Here is a 22,361-nt window from a genome sequence, read left to right as displayed (position 1 = left end):
TGAGCCAACGGAGGGTATAAACAGTGGTATAAGGAAACTGAGAGGTGGTATATGGAAACCGATGTGAGCATTTTGGATGGGAGGTATGGAGGACCGATGTGAGTTGGAGCGGGAGCTGTATGGCAAAGTTGTATGGTGTAGCACGGAGGAACGCAGTGGTAGCACAGGGAGAGGAGTTGAATGGTATGGTCCAAGGAGGTATAGATGCCAAGGTGGGTATGGCAGTGTATGGTAGCAGTGGGACCTCCAAGTGTATGGAGATATCATGTAGGGGAGTTGAACGAATTTATGGTATGGCTGCGAAGGTCAGGAGAGGAGTTGAATGGTATGGTCCAAGGAGGTATGGATGCCGAGGTGGGTATGGCAGCGTATGGTAGCAGTGGTACCTCCAAGTGTATGGATATATCATGTGGGGGAGTTGAATGAATTTATGGTATGGCCGCGAAGGGGAGAGCGGATGTATGGTGCCACTGTTGGCATTCAGAGCGAAGAGTGCGACTGTTGGCACCCACAACGAGGCCGGAGTGGGTATATACCAATGAGGGGTGTGAGGGAGCGTTCAAAACTAGGAGCGTTGTATACTATGGCATAGTAGAATATTGTGGTATGGCAACTCACGACGACTAGAGGGCGTGGATGCTCTCCAAATTCCTCTGCATCGTATTTTCTTGTTGCTATACCTTTACCTCTGGATCAGAGAGAAGTTTAGGCCTTTCAACACTTTGGACGTTCGAGTTAGTATTCTCTGCTAGCTGATCCTATTTTGCAGATACAGTGTCAGACACATAGGGACTCAGGTATGTGGGATTGGTGTCAGAATAGGCAGAACATAGGCAGGTGTGCAGGTGCGTTTTTTCTATTTGAGATAGTGGATAGAGAACCCAACACGAATCTAGCTGAGAGAGGTCACCCGGACAGTGTGCAGCATGAAATAGGCATGCACACAATAATGGCAGTTCTACCAACAAGAATGCAGAATTGACATGCACAGAGAGGCCACAATTAGTGGCTCAAATTTGAGCAAGGCAGAAATTCGCCTGCAGCTCTGGTACCATGTTAAACACATACATGGCGGAGGTAATATGAAAGATAGACATTAGATTGCCCATCTTATTCACAATGATACATATTTATAATACATAGGAATGACCCTTGGTTTCATATTCCAAGTGGTCCCTTGGACTCCCTTTGGTTGTTCAGCTTCCACACCAACCCTTTGAGGATTAGGTGTCCAACAATTCAAAAGCCCAAGAAGGGTCTCCTTAAAAGTACAATGACTCTATTGACTCAGAATAAATCCTATAAGTCCTCAATGGGGAGTTTGACCTAAAACATGATGACCCAAGCATGAAACCCATGCTTTAATAAGTCATAATAATAATAATAAAAATTATTTTCTTATTTCTTTTAACAAGATGACTCAAATACATTAAATGAATACCGAACCTAGTTACATTTTCCAACAGTGGGAGCATCCTACAGGTTGGAGCCTGTAAATCAGGGGGTTGGATCCTCCTTCTGTTGGAGCTGAAAATTTGATGTAATTATTTCTTTTAAAAAGAAGAAGACAATTACTAAGAAGCATTTGGTGGTTTTTGACCCGGAGGGGGTTTTCCACCTAAAAATCTGTGTCTACTATCTCTATCTTTTTGCATTGTTGTATGGTGTTTACTGATTTTTCTATCTAATACTGAATAATAATAACACTGCTGAAGATTAACTAATGCTCTGAAAAAGATCAATAAAGTGCTAATTGCTAAGAAATACCGATTCACGTCCCTCTCAGTATTTCCAACATAAACAAACCTCCTCATGTCATGATAATTATTAACCAGTTCCCATCATATAGCCAACCAACTTTTTCATACCCACCAAGAGCAAAACTTGAATTGTCAAAATTTGATAGGAATGAAAAACAAGGTGTGGCTTGGTTTGGCAAAGTAGAAGAATATTTTGAAATATATGGTATCTTTAATGATGATGAAAAAAATCAAATATATGCTATTGTAGGGGGACTCTGGATGCATATATCTAGTACATGTGGTGGAAAAAATTAATATGTTCAATAAATTGGATTAAGTTTAAAGGTAAATTCTTTAAATGATTCCAAGGTATCAAATAAGAATATTGTCACATAGAACTCACCGGGCAAGATTTTATTCATAGAACTCCACGTTTCAACAAAAAGGAGATTGGATGATTTTACGCGTGAATGGGAAGCACTAGATGTAAGAGTACTTGGATTGTCAACAGGACGTTAAGTTCAATCTTACATCACTAGACTGAAACCACACATCAAGAATGAGGTATGGCTACATGATATTACAACTATGGAAGATGCAATATGAAAGGCAAAAGATGCAGAGGAAAAGTTTTAAAGATCATTATTATCGAAATTTGATAAGACCTATTCACGGCTGTTACCACAAAATCTAGTAGGCTTAGTGGAAACTTGGAAAGGCTCACTAGGAAACCTAGGTCTTATGGCAACAATGAGATTAGCCACCACTATCACCTCAATGGTCTTTCTCTCATTATTTAGTGGTTGGATGTTATCCCCTTAAGGGAGGCTTCCTTGGCAAGTCTTATAGGTTAGATGACTAGGGTTCCAAGCCAAATGGCTATCTAAGGAGCTTGCAGATAAATCACCCCAAAAGATCTTCAATAAAGGATGGATTAAGGGTGAAGGAGGTTTAATGGTCATGGGAGAAGGTACTGACAAAACCTTGAAGCCCAATATAAGAGCTACAAATGCCCAAGTACACTTTAAACCAACCCCAACAAACAAATGGAAAGTTGTTATAAGCTAGGGTTTTATGATATGCAGATTTACAACATGAAAAGACATATAATAACTAAGAAATAGCCTCTAAAATGCTAAGATGAAAAAAATGGACTAAAGGCTACTAAAAAGGTAAGGAAGGGAAAGGTTAACAATGAAGTTTTAATGGCTAAAAATGCATATGACAACAAATAATATCTAGACGTCAACCCTATTTTGAGGTTTAAAACCTGCAATTAATGCTAAATGCCTTTTAAATTTATTAGATGCAATTCCTACCAATAGGACTATAACATATAGGTGTAAAATTGCTATGAAATGTAGATTTAGACTTAAACCTAACCCTAGTTACCAAGAAATAATAAAAGAGAGAAATAAAAAGAGATCTCCACAAGTAGACTAGTGTCTTTATTCAGTTGGGCAATGGAGTAAATTAAGGTGAGGTCAATGATTGAAGGATTTGGATGAAGAGGGTGGAAGACTAAATTGTTTCTCTTAGAAACCCTGACGACTCCTTTCAATAGGAGATTTAAGATCAAAGGATGCATGTAACTAAGTTTTTTTGATGGATTGTTGAACAACAAATTTTGCATAATAACATAGAAATGAGATTTCATGAAAGATATTGCACTTTTTAATATGGCACAAGTGAAATCACAATTTTAGAAAATAACATGCAAAATGGAAGAAGATACCATTAAACTTATATCATTCAATCAAGAATCACTTCATCAATCCAAAAGATAGTCTCTCAATGCAATTCTTCTAACCGTGGGGCTTTAAAGCGGGGAATTTTCTATCTGCCTATTTGGAGTTTCATTATGTAATTTGGGTTTTGAGAAGCTATTTCTTGAGTAAGACTCTACCTATCCTTGTGTTGGTGAATTAGGGTTATTTTTCTCCATTTATGGACCTCAATTGTTTCCTCAAGTTTGGCGTTACAAATTTTATGCAGTCATTTGTCTTGCGAATTGGGTTTGGGCTTGTAGCTTATCGGGTTTTCATCAGTTGTGAAGTGGTGTCTTGTTGGTGTGGTTTTTTGTGTCTTATGCCTTTAGTGTGCAAATAATTGAACATTGTCCTTGAATTTTATCCCTTGTTGTGGAATTTAGGGGACGACATTGTTGCATTTTGGTCGAGTTTTGAAGGAGTGGTGGTTTGTCCTTTTGCTTGTTTTGTTGGTCGCGCTTCTCTCATTGGTTGTCTAGATTGTTCTCTTGTTTTGGCTATCATGGATCCTCGTTAGCAGTGATGTCAGACATCAACAACACAGAGGGAGATGTTACAGAGAAGGGTGATGCTTTAGAAAGTTGCATTACTAGAGCACATTCCTCACTAAGAGGGAGTGTTGATTTATGGTAGCACCGGATGTGCTCTAAGCCTCAAAATTTGCAGGGAGGCTTGGACACATCTATTACACAATACCGAGAAATAGTTTTGGGAAATTCCACCCGGAGACAATTTTATTAAAATAATTAATTATTTTCAATGGAGGCCTAAGTCTAAACTTAGGAAATTAAAATAATTAAAGGGTATTAATCAAACTGAGGGTGAAACTTCTAGAAAAAGACGAGTATCAAGCCAAAATGATTTGAGCCATTGATTAGAATCTAATCTGGGTCATTGATTACTCAAGTGGAAGATTATAAGAGGAGGCTTGATGGGTATTTGGAAGACACATCAGGGTGAGAGATCAGAGATTGATTTTCTCAAGAGAGCAGCGCAGCAGTTGCTAGAGAAGGTGATCGAGGAGATTTCTTGCAGTGAGGGGCAGGGATAATTTTCCGGAGGAAGTTTTCCTGATCCAGAGAGTGCAAGGCAGAGAGGGCAGAGAGTAGTCCAGAGAGGCAGTGCTGGGCCACGTAGAGGTAGCGTAGAGCTATGCTGTGGCAGCGCAGAGCTTTAGAGGGAGTCCGTATTTCTGCTGGGGAACAGTCGGGATCTAGTGTTGGAGTCGGGGTGTGAGACCAAGAGGCTAGAGGGTCGAAGTTTCTAGCGAGTAGAGGATCGAGAGGAGGTGCAACGCAGTCCCAGCAACAGTGACGCAGTAACTACGTGGGTGTGACGCAGTACTACGCAGAGGCTCATTGACAACGTAGATCAGTGTCAGATTTCCCAGTGACATGGTGAGATCATCTCACTATATTTTTGTCTAGTTAGATCTCTGTATAGGATTGCCAGTTTGGGCGTCCGAAGAATTGTACTCATAAATTACTGCATAATAATGCAAACCCTCAGCTGTTGCACCGGTTTTCCTGCATTGGGTTTTTCCAAGGATATTTTTCCAAAAATAACGGTGTCACTTGTGTGTTATTTCTTTCTTGCTCAGATTCTTGTTTCCACATATTAATTTAATTAGTGGAGGCTGCAGTGTATTGGTTTCGGTATTTGCTGTAGGATGCAGTAAATATTTGTTTAGTAATTAACAAATAGAAGGAACTTAATCAGTTGCTGCAGTGGAAATTTGGGTCTTCCAAATTTTCACATTACATAGGTACTGACTCTTGAGGACTCCTTACACGAATGCCAATGACAAATAGAAATAGCAAATACAAAACAACTACAAGGTAGTAGGTAGCTCATCGATCATCATCATCAAAATTAGCATCACTGTCGCAGTCACCACTACTCTCCGCTGCATCCTCCTCTGTATCCAATGTAATCTCAGCGTCTGCTGGTGTGGAGGATGACCCCTCAAGAGTATCACCATCATAAAAATTGACAGGCTCTAGCACTGGCTCATTAATAGCCAAGCTGGCCAATGCAAACTCAACACTGCTATCCAAACCCATATCATCACGAAACATTGTCCTAAACCCTTTGCTACTTGCTCCCGCACACCCACAGCAAGAGAAACGCATTATAGTGAAGAGAAAGCGATGCAAATCAGGCTTTTAAAGAGTCGTGACAAGATTTTCGAGAGGGACACGGGTCCGAAAATCGTGACGCGTTGCTCAAGAGAATCAGATTCACTAGGTCCATGAATCCCTCGTGTTTGGACATGCTCGACCTATTGTTCCTTAAGAAACCAATTCCCTGGATGTAGGGAAATTGTGCTTAAGACATTAATAAAGATTATTTACTATCACTTATTGTTTATTATATTCCCAAATGAAGGACTTGGAAAACTTGGCCTTAGACTCTTAATACATGTATGACCAGAACATCTCAGAATGCCATTTGTTGCTAAATATAAATGATGAATGAGGAAAGTTTGAAAGGGAAGTTAAAGACAATATGCTGATCTCTCATAGGAACTATTATCTGTAACTTAGAGGAATTATGATAATGAGAAATAAATCATAGACAATATGCTGGTCTTTCACAGAAACTACTATCTATAACTTAGAAAGGAAATGAGGACTTTAAGTATAGGAGCACTCTTTAAGGGATTTTACCCTGCAGCTTCATTACTACACTTAAAAAGAAGAAAACATTGCATGACACATGATAGTGAAACTTACAAATTATATGTAACAACTCCTGGAAACTTCTGGTTGTTTCATTAATCAATGATGTTATCAGGAATACAGTGGCCCCGGTTCTCCAAAATTCCAACCCCCCTTTCTTAGTAAAATTTTCCACCTTTATACATTTGTGGAACAGTTATCGATTTCTGAAACCTATCTAACTGTTTTCTAACTATATGAAGTAAAAATACTACAGAATTTACAGAGGGTAAAACACCTCAGAGAACATGAAATAACAAGAACAAAACTGAATCTAGAAGGAGATGATAACTGCTGGCTCGCTCTGCTTAATCCGCTGTTAAATTCCTCAGTAAATGCCTTAATCTGTTTTAATCATGATAAACTGTGTTTAATTTGTGCGAAACCTGGTTACGCATGTATCAGATTCGACCAACTGCCTTTTCTTCCAATCTGGCCATATCACTGATTCTAATGAAAATAATGCAAACCTTTTGTTTACCGTGAAACTCAAAAGTATTAAATATATTTCATAAATCCATTAGATCCAAAAACCCATCGCATAGTCGGCATTTTCCATATGTGGAAAAAGCATATCCTATTGTATATTTCCATTATAAAGTATATAATGGAAAAGGGCAGCGTTGAAGAATTAATACGTACGTCGATATATATATATATATCGACGTACGTATTAATTCTTCAACGCTGCCCTTTTCCATTATATACTTTATAATGGAAATATACAATAGGATATGCTTTTTCCACATATCACAATCGGCCCAAAAACCATATATATCACGGACCCGACGAAATAATTAACCATAATGCATGTAATATTGGGTCCGGCTTACCATATCACAATCGGCACTCATTTCCATTATAATTCCCCTTATAATAAAAATATATAAAAAACTCGTAATTATAATGTATATGAAAAAGTTTTCGATATAGTGGACCCACCGGAACTCTACAACTAGATATATAATATTTCGGGTCCGTCTCTTCGAATCGCAATTGACAATAGGTAATGAACCAACGCATATGTGTTGGCCACTTTACGGACCCACTGAATTTTAAAATATAATATATATTTTCCAGGTCCGATGTTAATCACTTTAACACATGTTTTCTTTGTAAATCCATTACAATTATGCTTTGCGCTATACATATATACATATAATTTCATATAACCCTCTATATCTGATTATTTTGCATCTCTTCCTTTAGCGATGCCAATATATAATAAATAAAATATTTCTTTTCTTTTGGACTTTTCGGTAAGGATAAAGGATATAAAGGAGCTTTATAACTCCTGATAGTGATATAACGGATAAAGAAACCTCAAGCCCAATATAAGTTGCAACATCTGGCTCCAACTGGGGATAGTGCTTTTGCCCCAGATGCACCAAGAACCGCAGATCAGTGCCATATCCATTGGGCATGGAGTCATATATTGCTTCTCTGAACTCTTAACTGTGTGAAGATCTGTACAGTGAACCCACATCAATACCTGTAGAGATTAGATGCTTGTGCTCTGATAACAAAATATTAAGAATCATAGATCAGTAGCCTTAGTTGGGCATGGAGTCCAAAACTGTAAAAACCCTGAAATTTGGCAATTGAAAACCTGACAATCTTGAAGTTTGACACCTCTGCAAACCAGTTTCCAACTGGGAAAGTCACCCTTATTCATCCACTAATGATTTAATTGAAGAACTGCAACTTGAAACCAAATGCTCAACACATAAGCTTATTTATGTACAAGTTCCTACACATGTACATGACTGACCTCAATCAAGTGAAGTCAATCTTCCAATGATACCAGATTAACATTTGAGTGCTTAATCTAGAACCATTCTGCCAGTGAATCTAGAAAATACCATTCATCCTGAACAAAAAATAAATTATGCATAAAAGAAGCTCACAACAAAAATTAGAAGTATATCCACCAAAAGATATGTGTAGACTGCTGATAAATTCCTCCATGTAGTCTGCCACAGGATCTTCAAAAGTATGAGAAAAAACATGTTCTTAATCAATTCCAACAAAGAAATTCTCTATATATGAAGGTCCCTGCTTAATTGAACCTTCTGTTGGGATAATATATTCAGCAGAATAATCGGCCACATCTTTAAGAAAATGATCTATGTCACTTCCATGTTTCCACTCTTCATCTCTAAGCTTTGATTGAAATTAACTTGTAATTATAACCTCAGGAAGAAAAAGGAATTTCTTTACATTGCTATATGACATACAATCAACTTCAAGTAGATTGTTTACCTCTGATCCATGAGCATCATTGTGTTCTTCAATGCACTGATATACAATCTCTTTATCAGCTTCCTTTTTACATGAGATAGCCTCTTTTGATATGATAAATGGCTTAATATATTGCTGTCTAACATATTCCACTTGCTGGTTTCTTCCTGTAGGTGCAACATCCAACTGATGAACTTGAAGGGCTTTGTCTTGTTCCCCATTTAAATCATTTTCATTATAAATATGAGGCTCATCAAACTCATCAAAATAAGATCCCTGGGGATTTATTTGCAACTTAATTGTTTCTTCCTTTCTTTGACTGCTGAGCAGAGATTCTTGAGGCATGTTTGAACTTTCCTCTATCTGAATACTCTCTTGATTTGCTTGAAACAGAGTCAACTGATTCTCTGCTTGGGAGATTATTGAAGAAAACTGTTCTATAACCCTCTCCACATCATTTTGAGAAAGTGATAGTTCCTCACTTTCAGAGACCTGCTCATAACTCTGAATGCTTGATATACTATCAACAAAATCATTAGTTTCATCGACAAGATTATCTTGAGCCTTTAAAGTTTCTTTAGCATCATAATATTCACAACAACCTTCAAAAAGAAACTTGTGTGGATAATAAGTTTTACAAGAAGAATTGAACACTGAATGGAAATCTTTCAAAGATGAAATGCTTGAAAGAGGCAGAGACCTGAACCAAGCCCTAGCTTCTTGATCCAAAGAAAACATAAACAGTTTCATCTTAACATCTTCATGAATGATGCCCTGTTGCTCCATGCATTCATGAAACTCTTGGAGGTGTTGAGCTGGATCTTCATATTCCTTTCTACTGAATCTTGGAAGAAACTCATTCCACACAGAAAATGCAGGCATATCATGGGGATAGCCAGTGATCCCAGTAAAATCAAATGGATCAAATTTATGGACTAAGAATGCAGGGAGAGCCATCAAAACCCCGAAAAGAAAGCGTCAAAATACAGTGCATTTGCCAATCAATATTGTAAGTGAAAATCACAGGTGTGAATGTACGACCAACTGCTGAAACTTGTCACTCTCAAGAATCAACTTCAAATATAATAAACCTATGGAAAAGTGTTCTTATTCAGTTAGTTTACAGATTGTGGTCTTTGTTACAATGGAGTCGCCTTTTATTGCTTTTATTCAAACAGTGAAATATTTCCTCTTCACTGAACAACCAGAGGAAAATATTGAAACCCAGGGAAAAACCTTCTTGTCTTCTCTCCTCCCCAACAACGCCAATTAATGTTGTTCCTTAAGAAACCAATTTCCTGGCTGTAGGGAAATTGTGCTTAAGACATTAATAAAGATTATTTACTGTCACTTATTGTTTATTATATTCCCAAATGAAGGACTTGGAAAACTTGGCCTTAGACTCTTAATACATGTATGACCAGAACATCTCAGAATGCCATTTGTTGCTAAATATAAATGATGAATGAGGAAAGTTTGAAAGGGAAGTTAAAGACAATATGCTGATCTCTCACAGGAACTATTATCTGTAACTTAGAGGAATTATGATCATGAGAAATAAATCATAGACAATATGCTGGTCTTTCACAGAAACTACTATCTATAACTTAGAAAGGAAGTGAGGACTTTAAGTATAGGAGCGCTCTTTAAGGGATTTTACCCTATAGCTTCATTACTACACTTAAAAAGAAGAAAACATTGCATGACACATGATAGTGAAGCTTACAAATTATATGTAACAACTCCTGGAAACTTCTGGTTGTTTCATCAATCAATGATGTTATTAGGAATATAGTGGCCCGGTTCTCCAAAATTCCAACCCCCCTTTCTTAGTAAAATTTTCCACCTTTATACATTTGTGGAACAATTATTGATTTCTGAAACCTATCTAACTGTTTTCTAGCTATATGAAGTAAAAATATTACAAAATTTACAGAGGGTAAAACACCTTAGAGAATGTGAAATAACAAGAACAAAATTGAATCTAGAAGGAGATGATAACTGCTGGCTCACTCTGCTTAATCTGCTGTTAAATTCCTCAGTAAATGCCTTAATCTATTTTAATCATGATAAATTGTGTTTAACTTGTGCAAAACCTGGTTACGCATGTATTAGATTCAACCAATTGCCTTTTCTTCCAATCTAGCCATATCACTGATTCTAATGAAAATAATGCAAACCTTTTGTTTACCGTGAAACTGAAAAGTATTAAATATATTTCATAAATCCATTAGATTCGAAAACCCATCACATAGTCATCATTTTCCATATATATATATATATATATATCGACGTAATGTTAGACTTACGTATTAATTCTTCAAAGCTGCCCTTTTCCATTATATACTTTATAACGAAAATATACCGTAGGATATGTTTTTTCCACTTATCGCAATCGGCCCAGAAACCATATATATAACGAACCCGACGGAATAATTAACCATAATGCATGTAATATCGGGTCCAGCTTACCATATCACAATTGGCGCTCATTTCGATTATAATTCCCCTTATAATAAAAATATATAAAAAACGCGTAATTATAATGTATATGAAAAAGTTTTCGATATAGTGGACCCGCCGGAACTCTACAACAGGATATATAATATTTCGGGTCTGCCATATCAAGTCGCAATCGACGGTTCTTAACATTCAAAGCTCTACGGTGTGGCGGACCCGACGAGACTTTAAACCATGCCGTATATACCTTTCGGGTCCGTCTCTTTGAATCGCAATCGGCAATAGGTAATGAACCAACGCATATGTGTTGGCCACTTTACGGACCCGCCGAATTTTAAAATATAATATATATTTTCCAGGTCCAATGTTAATCACTTTAACACATGTTTTCTTTGTAAATCCATTACAATTATGCTTTGCACTATACATATATACATATAATTTCATATAACCCTCTATATCCGATTATTTTGCATCTCTTCCTTTAGCGATGCCGATATATAATAAATAAAATATTTCTTTTCTTTTGGACTTTTCAGTAAGGATAAAGGATATAAAGGAGCTTTATAACTCCCGATAGTGATATAACGGATAAAGAAACCTCAAGCCCATTATAAGCTACAACACGACCCACGAATCAAACACATTTCCCTCGAGAATCGTGTCCGACATGCAAGAATCAGGACATGAGGGGGGGGGGGACGAATCTGGTTTCTTAGGCTATTAGAGAGTCTAACTAGCTGTTGGACATCCAATGGACCATTTAGTTGAGCAATGGATCATGAGCAATGGGAATTTTGAGCTAAATTGTGGAAATTTGTCCAAATCGACACCCTAGTGGGTGAATTAAAAATATATTGTAGTATTTCATGAATTAATTTACTAAGTTTCGAACATGTGGATGACTAATAAATATTTTATTGAGGAAGAATCAAACTAGTTGTTAAATTTTTTTGTGTAAAAGGCTAGCCTCTCATCATTTGTAAATCGTTGTTGTTCACTTGAGACAAGTGTTATCTATTAATAAAGAGCTCATTTATTTGCAAACCCTTATACTCTCTTGTATAATTGCAGAGTGGTTATTGGTAATGTTTCTTTTCTTGTTGTTAATTCGGGTTATCTTGGGTGGTTGGGCGGAATGGCCATTATCTTCCCCAACCTGCTTCAAATCCCTGCAAGTGACATGATGAGCTATATTGCCTTGATAAATATTGTCATAATGACTTCATGCCTATGAATATTGTTGTATTGGCTTCTAACCTTGTGAACTCTTAAGTGAGTATGCCTGTGATACCTATGGGCTAGCCTAGTACCAACAACCTCACTCTAGCCCTTGGGCTGAGATGGAGGTTGATTTCTTTCATCTGCAAAAAAAATGTTTCTTTTATTGCTATTGTTATTGATCATTATTTGTTAAATCTAATTCCAATAATTAAATTCATTCAAGACTAATGTTTTCTACCATTGACGAGCTAATACGCTATGTGGAAGCAAACAACTAGAGCCTTCCCGCTTGTTTGTTTTGTTTTTGTAAGTGAACTGATCCAAGGGTTTTAAGCCACTTTGAAAGGGGGTTTTACTGCTTTGAAGGTTTTGTATTTTGTCACATAGAAGACAAAGGTTGGAGACGCCACAAAGAGAAGGTCACTCCTAGGGAAGGTTGAAAGTTTGCAGGGTGAATTAAGCAATAGTGGCGGCAATTTTCGGAAAGACCAAGCCCACTCCCTTGACGAGAACTATAGGCATAGCAATTTAGAGGGATATCTACTTCACACTTGTGCAAGAGGTGAGACTCTAAGGCACAGGGATAATTTCAACAACCAAAAAGTCCAAAAATTCTCAAAATCTCTTTTTTATTTTCTATAGTTAGGGTAGGATTTATTGACAAGTTTTTATCTTCATATCAATTTACAAGAAGTTATTTATTGGGGAAGATTAGCAAAATTGTTAGATCTCAACCCCATATTGATACAAGTTCTTATTTCCTCCATTTTGCACTTGTATTTAGCCATTTGATTGCAGATCTGCAGGTTAAGAGGGGGTTTTCGTTGCTGGACCTGCATTTTCCAGCCACAAGAAACAAGTTCTAGAGGCCTTAAGTTTAGTATTTTATACTAGAACTTGATATCATCAGGTCCATATTGATTTATTGTTATTTTTCTCAGATTGAGTTGATTTTCTTTCATTTTCCAGCTATTAAAATCATTAAATAATTTTCTGGAACTTTATGGGTAAATAAACATAACCTAGAAATCTGGAAATCAATTTCCATTTAGCTGGAAATTGTATTTTAAGTCAAAATTCAGTAGAAGGGAGGTTCTAAAGCCTATAATCACCCTTTAACCATTCCACGTTTTAGGGTAATTCCTTAGAGATTTTTTACACAGTGGATTGGCTAATAAAGTAAAATAGGTTGCTATCCCTGTGTTTTTACCCAGACTTTACAGTGTGTCATACATGACATGGAGTTGTTTTCACCCATAGATCTTTAACCAGACATCCCGAACTAATAAATAATTATATATTTTGATAGGATACATTTAGTAGAGAAAAATCCATAGGTCACATGCCATATCTTTGAGTTATTCTGACTACTAATATCTACTGTTAAAACTATGCACTACATTTTGCACTGTTTTTGCATAGGACAATAGACAGACCGAGAACACCTTCACTCCATTGACTCCATATAAGGCACTGGACATAAATCGGAGTTGTTGGGGGATATTTAGAGACTCCTCCCTTGACTATTTAGGGGGCGTTGGGCCTAAATAGTGGGGACTTGGGTTGAGGTGATATACACAATGTGGGGACCCATATCTTTGAGTTATTTTGACTACTAACATGTACTGTTAAAACTATGCACTACTTTTTGCACTGTTTTACATAGGACAATAGACAGATCAAGAACACCTCCACTCCATTGACTCCATATAAGGCACTGGACATAAATCGGTGTTGTTGGGGGATATTTAGAGACTCCTCCCTTGACTATGTAGTGGGCGTTGGGTCTAGACTCTAGATAGCTTGGGCTTGAGTTGAGGTGATATACACAGGGTAGGGATTTATTATCACCTCAATCCGAGCCTACGCTATTTGGACCTTATGTTTTGTACGGTGGTTATTATTTGCAAGAGAGACTACGATTTGATGGAGGGTGCACTATAGTTTAAGCTACTTTTGGCATTTTCTTTGTGGGTTTGGAAGGAAACTACTTTCTTGGAAGAGGGAAGCTCTACTGCAGCAGATAGGGAAGCCTTATGACAATGGGTTTGAGCAGTTTTTGGGACAGAAGATTGCCATTTTTGGAGGAGTTCTCTACTGAGAGAGCTTGATCTAGCTTTAGACCTCATCTATCCTATTCTTATCCATTCTTAATCTCTTGCATTCTATATATCATTGTACAAGCAGTTGAAAAGGGGTTAACTGGTGTGTTCCTCTTTCTTTCATTGCTTCTACTATTCTTTCTTGAGAGTGTATGGTTGAGAGCTGGGATAGAGCACATTGTGGCGGTTGGACTTCTTCATTGCAACATCGTGATTGTACCTATCCATACTGAAGTGAAAGAGTTGTAAAATTCTGCTTTCCCAAAGATCTTGCATATTCGTTGGTATGTTCCTACTTGTCAAGGATTTTGTTCTTCAGAATACACTTGGTAATAAAGACATTCAACAATTTTCTTGGTGACTATACTTGTGTTTTGTGCATGATAACTTCTTAAACTTTCACCTGCTGTTGTTAACGTTCTTGACAGGATCTAAGTAGTTGGACTTGAGTAATTTCATTTACCCTATTCCTTTTGTTTTCATTCACAATGCAGCTCCATCAGGAATTGGTTAATTTACTAAAGCTATTTAGTATTTAATCATTTACAAAAAACCAAAACTATTTGATTTCCTTGGTTTTCATGCATCCTAGGCACACAGGGCACATAGATTAGGCATTTCAGTTTTCTATTAGTTAAATTTTCTGTCATAAAACAGCAAAATTAGCTTGATTTTTGTTGACTTTTATGCAGGATGAACCATACATATTTCCTGATTTACATTCATTTCAAATGTATACAGAACATAAAAACTACAAAGGCAACAATTTTAATTAGCATTTACAGCCTTCAAAACTACCATTACAGTGCTGTACTTGTTTTCGGCACTTTATTTAGGCATATTTGAGCTTAGAGTTGCATCGGGTTCTGTGCTTGTTAGCACATAAATATCCACCACAGGAAAGTGCTGACTTAAGACCTGTAGCACACAAGTGAAGTGATAATTAATAAGCAATCAGTTCAAAGGTCACTAGCTAATTGCCTCTCCATTCAGATTGGTGCTTTTCCAATCTGAGGAGGGTGTCCCTAGTTTATCATGTGCTGAAAATCATCTAAAAGTCTGCATGTTAGTACAAGGAATCAGCACATAATATGGATCCTTGGCATGCAATTAGACACCTAAAAGATGATTGATAATTGGGAATAAATGCAAGAATTTCAATCTGTAATCAGCAAAATATGAAAGAAAGAGAGAACAAAATATGCTCTCTAAGTGATTGATAAAATAAAAAAATAGAGGCAAAACTATCTATATCACCACAATGAACATGAAATATCACATCCAGAAGTTGAGAAGCTATGAGAAGAGCATGGTCAAACTTTGTCTTCGTTTGGTCAAGAGACCGGCTGTGTTATGGAGATGATATACAAGATAGATCACAATAATATGCCTTGCATAGAGTATAGATTGTAGGTTTTAACCCTGTACAATTGATTGTGACAAACAAATTCTTAATAAAACAGAAAAAATGCAATGGCAAACACACACATTAACAAATATATTTTACCCTAGAAGCCCAAACCAGGAAAACCAGAAAGATTTTTCAATATATTCTGCTTTACAGTGTTGCATACAATATATATATATATATATATCCCACAACATCCATAAACTGCCAATCTATTTACCTTGGATTAGAATACAACCACAGTTCCTTAACTGAAACTATAACACCATGGACTAAACCACCCTAGCTGCAAAACTGCTAATGGTGAAAGCCATGTGCTGAAAACCACCAAAAACGGATGCAAAAAACAGCCAATTTTTTTTTTCAGAGGTGCTACCCTCAAACCCCTTGAGTAGGGGGCGATCCCTCCAAATGGGGGGCTGCCCCCCACTGTGCCCGATGCAATGTATGTGTGGTGGCAGTTGTGCAAAGAATATAATATATAACACATACCCAATATAGATAGTGAGGAAAGAAGAAGAAAAGTGATTGAGATGAAGCCCTTAAATGCCATTTGACCTTTGTTCAGAAAACTTTGATCCCTTGTAAAGGAGGAGCTACTTTCATGTGATGTGCCTTCCTTTACTTATGATGGAGTGAAGAGAAGAGAAGGAAAATGCCATGCACTCAACCCATGCAACCTATTAGGAGTGATGTAGAGTGAAGTGATCTCAAGCATGTCCGAGTTGAACTCTCCTATGCGCCTTGAGTGGAGTGTAATGGAGAGAGGTAATATGGAGCTAAACCCATGCATTCTCCTCAAGTTCTTCATGCGCTCTCTCTAGTGTAGTGGAGTGAAGAGAAAGGAAAGGCCATGTGGGGTTCTAGTTAACTCGTGTGCCTTGAGTGAAATGAAGTGAATAAGAGCCTGCACCCTCTCCACTCAATTAAGGATAACTCACTCAAGTCCAACAAGGCACCCTCCTCATGCAAGCTTCTGCAGCCTTAAGTGAACTAAAGATGACTTTTGATGATGACTCAACTAAAGACAAGAACTCTAGAGAGGTTGCCTTGTCTGACTCAACTGAAGACGAGTGAACAGTAGTGAGGTTGCCTAGTCTGGCTGAACTGAAGACGAGTGAACCAGAGATGAATTGACACAATAGAGGTCAAGTGAACTCAAGTCCAAGAAGGTGCCCTAAGATGAAGTGATGCCTACTACCACATCACTGCGAAATGGTGCCTTTGGTTGCTGTCACTAGCCATCCTGCATGGCAACCATACTTGTTAACTAGACCTACCATAAATAGGCATGCCAAAAATAGTAGTCCCCCATGAAAATAGGAAAAGGAGAAAAATATCGAACACTTGCTAAGAGAACCCTGCTAAATATAGCACCCCTAAAAATATGCACTGCTAAAATAGCAATTTCTGGCATGTTAATTAAATCAGGCTTATTGGATTTGATTTTCTGCAAGGAATCTGAATATGTGCTTAGAATCACCATGCAAGCCCCAGAACCCTGACTACAAAAAGCCAGTGTCTCACATGTTGCCTACAAAAAGGTCATCGGAATCATGAGCACACAAGGATCCCAAATATGTAATCACCTCTGACAGGCAAGCCTCCAAATCTTCCTTCTAAAAAGTAGGAAGACTATTAAAATTAGTAATCTCCTCAAAACTGATGAAAATGCCTGTGAAATGTCTGACTCTGAAATGGACTCAAATCACTGAAAAATACTGTATCTGACCTCCAGGAGAACCATTTCTGACCTACATGGAAGCTGACTCTGATAGTAGACCCTGAAAGCTAACTCCAAACACCAGCCTGATGAAGATTGGCTGGCTCTCAACCCTCCAGTTTGCAAGGGGCAAATCTGGGGGATAACAGTGCCCAAGATGTACTACAAATTCTGCGTCATTTTCCGTTAGGCAGTTTCCAGCATGCTGTTTTCTCTGTTTTATTTCAGATTTCAAACATAACAGTGAGCTTTTATTTCAATTTGAGCTGGTATTAATCATTTTGCGATTTATATTTGACTCCTTGGATCACTTAGGGATAACCCCTGAAGTTAATGAGCACTAACTTCGAACTGATAATACGTTTCTTCAAAATAAACCTCATTTAAACTCTTAACACAATTTTAGTTGCTTCTCATTATTAATTGTATTCATTGTGCACTGAATCCTGGTCTGTAACATTGTTGGTCAATGAATGAAAAGAGTATAAAATGATAAATTTCCTTTACATGAAGATTGTGTTTTTATGTTCATACATACTGATAAGATATGTTGTTCATTTTTATTGGATAATAACTTTGAAATGCTAGAGGAATCCAATCAGAATTGATTGATATTTGATGTAAAAAATAACTGGGATAGATGTTATTGTGCAGATGATAAACCTGTGGTTGTCATGACACATGGTGATGAACTTGATGATTCTGATCGTATCAGAGCCCATGTTTTTCTTGGAGAGTTATTAGGTGTGTCAGCCGTCGATCAAATTTTCGACATTTCAGGTTAGTTTGAAGGAAGCATCTCAAGGAAAGTGGTCATCCTTGTCTATGTAATCTGATTTTCTGTATTCTTACCAAAGGGGCATTGTTCTATACAGATGTCCGGAACCCAGCAGAAGACATTGCGCTGCTAGATATGCTAGAGCATTCCTTGCAGCGATCAGAAAAAAATCTTCCATACAGGAAAAGGGGCATGGCAGATCATTTTGATTTCATACTAAAGGTTGGCTTTTGTCTGGATTTATTATTTTGGCTTGTACTCTTGTAAATGCACATTTATTTTGACAGACTACATTACAAGTGTAAGTTGGTTAACATGACAGGAACTCAGCACAGCTGCCAAATGGACCTTAAAGAATGTAAAATTGGAGGAGGTCGTGTCTTTTGTGATTCTAGTGGTGCTAGCCATCCTAGTGTGGCTTCACTTCAGAACCTTAAATCATCGAAAACAAGATAAATTTGATTGGCATCGTATCCGCCATTTATGGCTTGGCTGAATCATGCATGGTTTTTTTTTTGCATGTGGAGATCTCTAAACACTATAGACATTTCGGGTAAGAATATTTTCTTTTCCTGGCATAAGATTGGTATCTTATATGAACATTTGATGAGAAATTATAGTGAGGTTGCTGTTCGAAACACAAAAACAATCTGAGCCAAAAAGGACAAAGATTGAATAATCATGCTCCCAAGCATGGAGGGAGCGGCCATATGTCAAATACATTTTATTTTATTTGAGGTTTGTTATGCAAATTTGCAATGATGTATATACAAACACAAATATATGTAAGTTCTAACATATTATGTAAAAATGGTTGGATTAAAGATTTCAATATTATTGTTTGAACTGAATTTAAGTAACTGATGTTTATAGCTACGTTGGTTGATTTTTTGTTGTCCAGTACTTGCTTATTGGGAGGTCGCGCGATCAAATCTTCTTGATGTCCTTAGATTTAGGCCTTAAGGCTTGCTAGTTTGCTTGTTGATGAAGTAAATATCCTAAAAGTTATCCTTGGGTTTAGGCCTTGCTAGTTTGCTAGTTAATGAAATAAACCTAAAAATTATTTAACTCTCGCCGTTCTCTCACATAACAGATAAGAGGAAAGTTCTGCTTCAATTGAAATTACTTATGAGCAAATTGCATTTGTTTTTTAAGTTGTCACTGAAGCTGACATAAAGCGCAAAATGCTTTAATACTGAGATTTTCTGTTGAACTTTTAATAGGAATGATCCCATTTTTGAAATCAATTGATTTCACCTATCTGATTTTTGAGTTTTGAGCTCTAATAACGGCGGTACTCAACTGTTTATAATATCTAGATGTGTAAACTTCGCCATCTAGATAAACTTCGCCTGTTTTTATTAGACTCTTTTCGCACCAGGTTATTTTTAGCACTCGCGTTACAAAATCTAGTTGATTTTTTTATTTATTTATATATGATTAAACTGCTTCCTTTAAGAATTAGAAAAACGGGTATATTTATTTACAGTGTTTTTTAATTTAATTTATTTGTCAGTATATTGCTTCCTTTAACTAGGCTGAAAAATAGCCAGGGGACATAAAAGGGTATTATATATATATATATAAAAGGTTATGTTTAAGTAATTTTTATAAGATCATTGTTTTAAGTGGATTCTAATCATAATTACTATAAACTGGTCTAGATTCATCTTAACTCCAAAGCTATCAAGCGTAGAGAAGAATAATTTGAAAAAAAGTTTGCATCCCAAGAGATTTGATTTATGAGTTTGATAAAATCAGAGTCAAGATGAATCTAGGTTGGTTTAATAATTATAATTATGAATAATTAATAATTTTATTTTTAATTTAATTTTCATTTTTATATAATTTCACTGAGTCAAAATGTTTATAAAAACAAAGTTACATTTTGTATATGCCCAAAGGCATTTGGTCATGTTAGACCAAAAAACTGGTTCCTATACCACCAACTAAAAAACGATTAAAAAATTATAAGTTGTGCTAAGTGAAAAAATCACTTCGCTACCCTTTTCTTTCTTTTTTCTTTTCTACTTTTTCCCAGCCTCCTTGATTTGGAATAGTGGTTACAATTGCTAACTGATTCTATTTCGTGTTCATTTCTCTGACTCCAAGCTCTCAGATACATGTGATCGTTTAAAACCCCTCACCTCTTTTTCACGGGGTTTCTTCTCATTGTGTTGCTTTGGAAGTGAAATTTTTGTTGCTCCAGGAGCTCTCGAGCTCGGTACCATTGTTTTGCCTTGTTGACCTGCTACATCTATTGATATGTCTTGTGGATTCTGATTTGCTGCATTAATTGGAGTGCATGTTTCCTCTTCATCTTCTTCGTCTAACAGGGACTGCCCTAGAAATTGCCATCCCTTAAGCGTTTTTTATTTGTTTCTTTTTTCCTTTTGGATCTCTCTTTGCTTGAGGACACATATGTTGTAAGTGTCTTGTTTGGAGACAAATACGACATCTAAAAGCTGTATTTTCAAAATCTAAGAATTGGGTCCAATGAAGATGGTTATGAATTGGGTGAATGCGATAAGGTAAACCTTTACTAAGGTCTACCTCCACACAAATTCTAGCAAAAATAAAAATTCCTTTTGCAATTTTGTCCAGGTTTGTCTTGATGTTCTTCCCCAATGTATTCTCGATTCCTTCTAATACCTTATGACGCCACAAATGAAGAGGAAGGTTATGTAATCTGATCCATATCGACATTTTGGAAACCACCATTGTATTGGCATCGAAACCTGAGAACCATGGGGTCATGAAAAGACCCACACTGCCCCAAATCATGGGCCCTCCTTTAAGATGAGGGTCCTGCCCTCTGGTGTTTCAAATTTTACAATGAAAAATCTCCTGGAACATAAGTGAATATTGCACTTCGGTGTCCAAGTAGAAAAGATCCACTAGTTTTGGCCATAAACCATTAAATCTACATATAACTGCATGGGATTAGAAGGTTGTGTGAATTTCATTTACCTTTGAAAGGTTGATTGCCATTTATGGAGCGTGATCATCTATTTCACGTTGTAGGGGCTTGGGACATTTAGAGATCAATCAGATTTATTTTCTCATCTTTTCTTTTGACAACTTTCTTAAACAACATTGATTCCTTGGAAAAGATTGGTCTAAGAAAACCTCCTTGTAGCCTCAAATTTTAAATGATAAATGAATCCCTTTGGATGTCATATTCTCACAGTCGGAGAGCATCTTGCAAAACTTTCCCTACATAGATCATACTTTGTGACTTTTGTAGGATTCCCATCTTTTCCTAAACCTTCTCCTTTAGATATTGTACCAAATCCTCTGCACTATCCCTTATGGAGATTGATCTCCCATCTGGGATTTTTACAAAAAAATTGGAATGGTACTCCCCTGTCTAGAGTTGTTTGACAACTCTCGCAACCATTCGGTTTTTGAGATACCACTGCCAGTTTTCACACTTTAGCAGGGGTATGAGAAAAATCTTCCAGGTTTGTAGGATGATTTGCCAGATCCATTAGAATATTATATGGATTTGGTGTTTTCCAGTATTCCTTAGCCAAATATGTAGAGCTATGTTACTGAGTTGCACCCAAGAAGTCATGGTCATCCAAACACGACTCATATGGGCAGATCCATACCTTCGAATCTCTACAAAATAACAAACCCTCATGGCATCTTTCAATTTCAATGCTTTCTCCACCATTGATTTACTTCACAAAGACCTGACTACGAATGACATTGTCCAAAGCCTAACCCAAAAAGGTTGAGGGTCGTTTTGCTCCGAACCATACCTTCCGTTGAGAAGATGATCCTCCATTTTGTTACCAACGAGGGCTTCAGAGTTGTGACCCTCCGTTGGTGACGTGATACTCCTTGTTTGAATACACCTTGGGCTTCAAAAATGGCCTTGAGATTACCATCGACGATCTAAGAATCTCTATAGACAGAAAATCTAACTATCCTTTAATCACTTTGAGTCAAAATGTTTTAATTAATAGTTTTATTTTCTATTTTCTATTTTTATGTAATTTGATTGAGTCAAAATGTTTAGATAACATAACATCATAGGACATTACAACATCTATTCCATACCGGGCCAAGTTTATAGATGCAAACATGTATTATTATTATTATTATTATTATTATTTTTTAAATAGTTTGATTTTGAAATGAGAGATGTTTTCTGAGCATGTGATATTGATGAGCCATGATATTGTA

General features: G+C 36.9%; 1 protein-coding gene across 1 annotated transcript in view; it reads left to right on the top strand.

Moving 5' to 3' along the window:
• Positions 1-18,913, top strand: part of LOC149173210 (uncharacterized) — a 53,445-nt gene extending 34,532 nt beyond the window's left edge. The window contains exons 8-10 of the mRNA XM_089424533.1: positions 18,044-18,169; positions 18,265-18,389; positions 18,490-18,913. Of these exons, the coding sequence (XP_089280659.1) occupies positions 18,044-18,169; positions 18,265-18,389; positions 18,490-18,663 (425 nt within the window). The 3' untranslated portion in view covers positions 18,664-18,913. The remainder of the gene's footprint in view (positions 1-18,043; positions 18,170-18,264; positions 18,390-18,489) is intronic.
• Positions 18,914-22,361: the final 3,448 nt, after the last annotated feature.

The sequence above is a fragment of the Pinus tabuliformis genome, chromosome 4_2 (genome assembly GCF_031772625.1).
Source record: "Pinus tabuliformis cultivar Carrire ecotype Pingquan chromosome 4_2, CPIR1, whole genome shotgun sequence".
NCBI lineage: Eukaryota > Viridiplantae > Streptophyta > Pinopsida > Pinales > Pinaceae > Pinus > Pinus tabuliformis.
The sequence above is the reverse complement of the archived record's forward strand: the minus strand, read 5'-3'. Positions and strand labels throughout refer to the sequence as shown.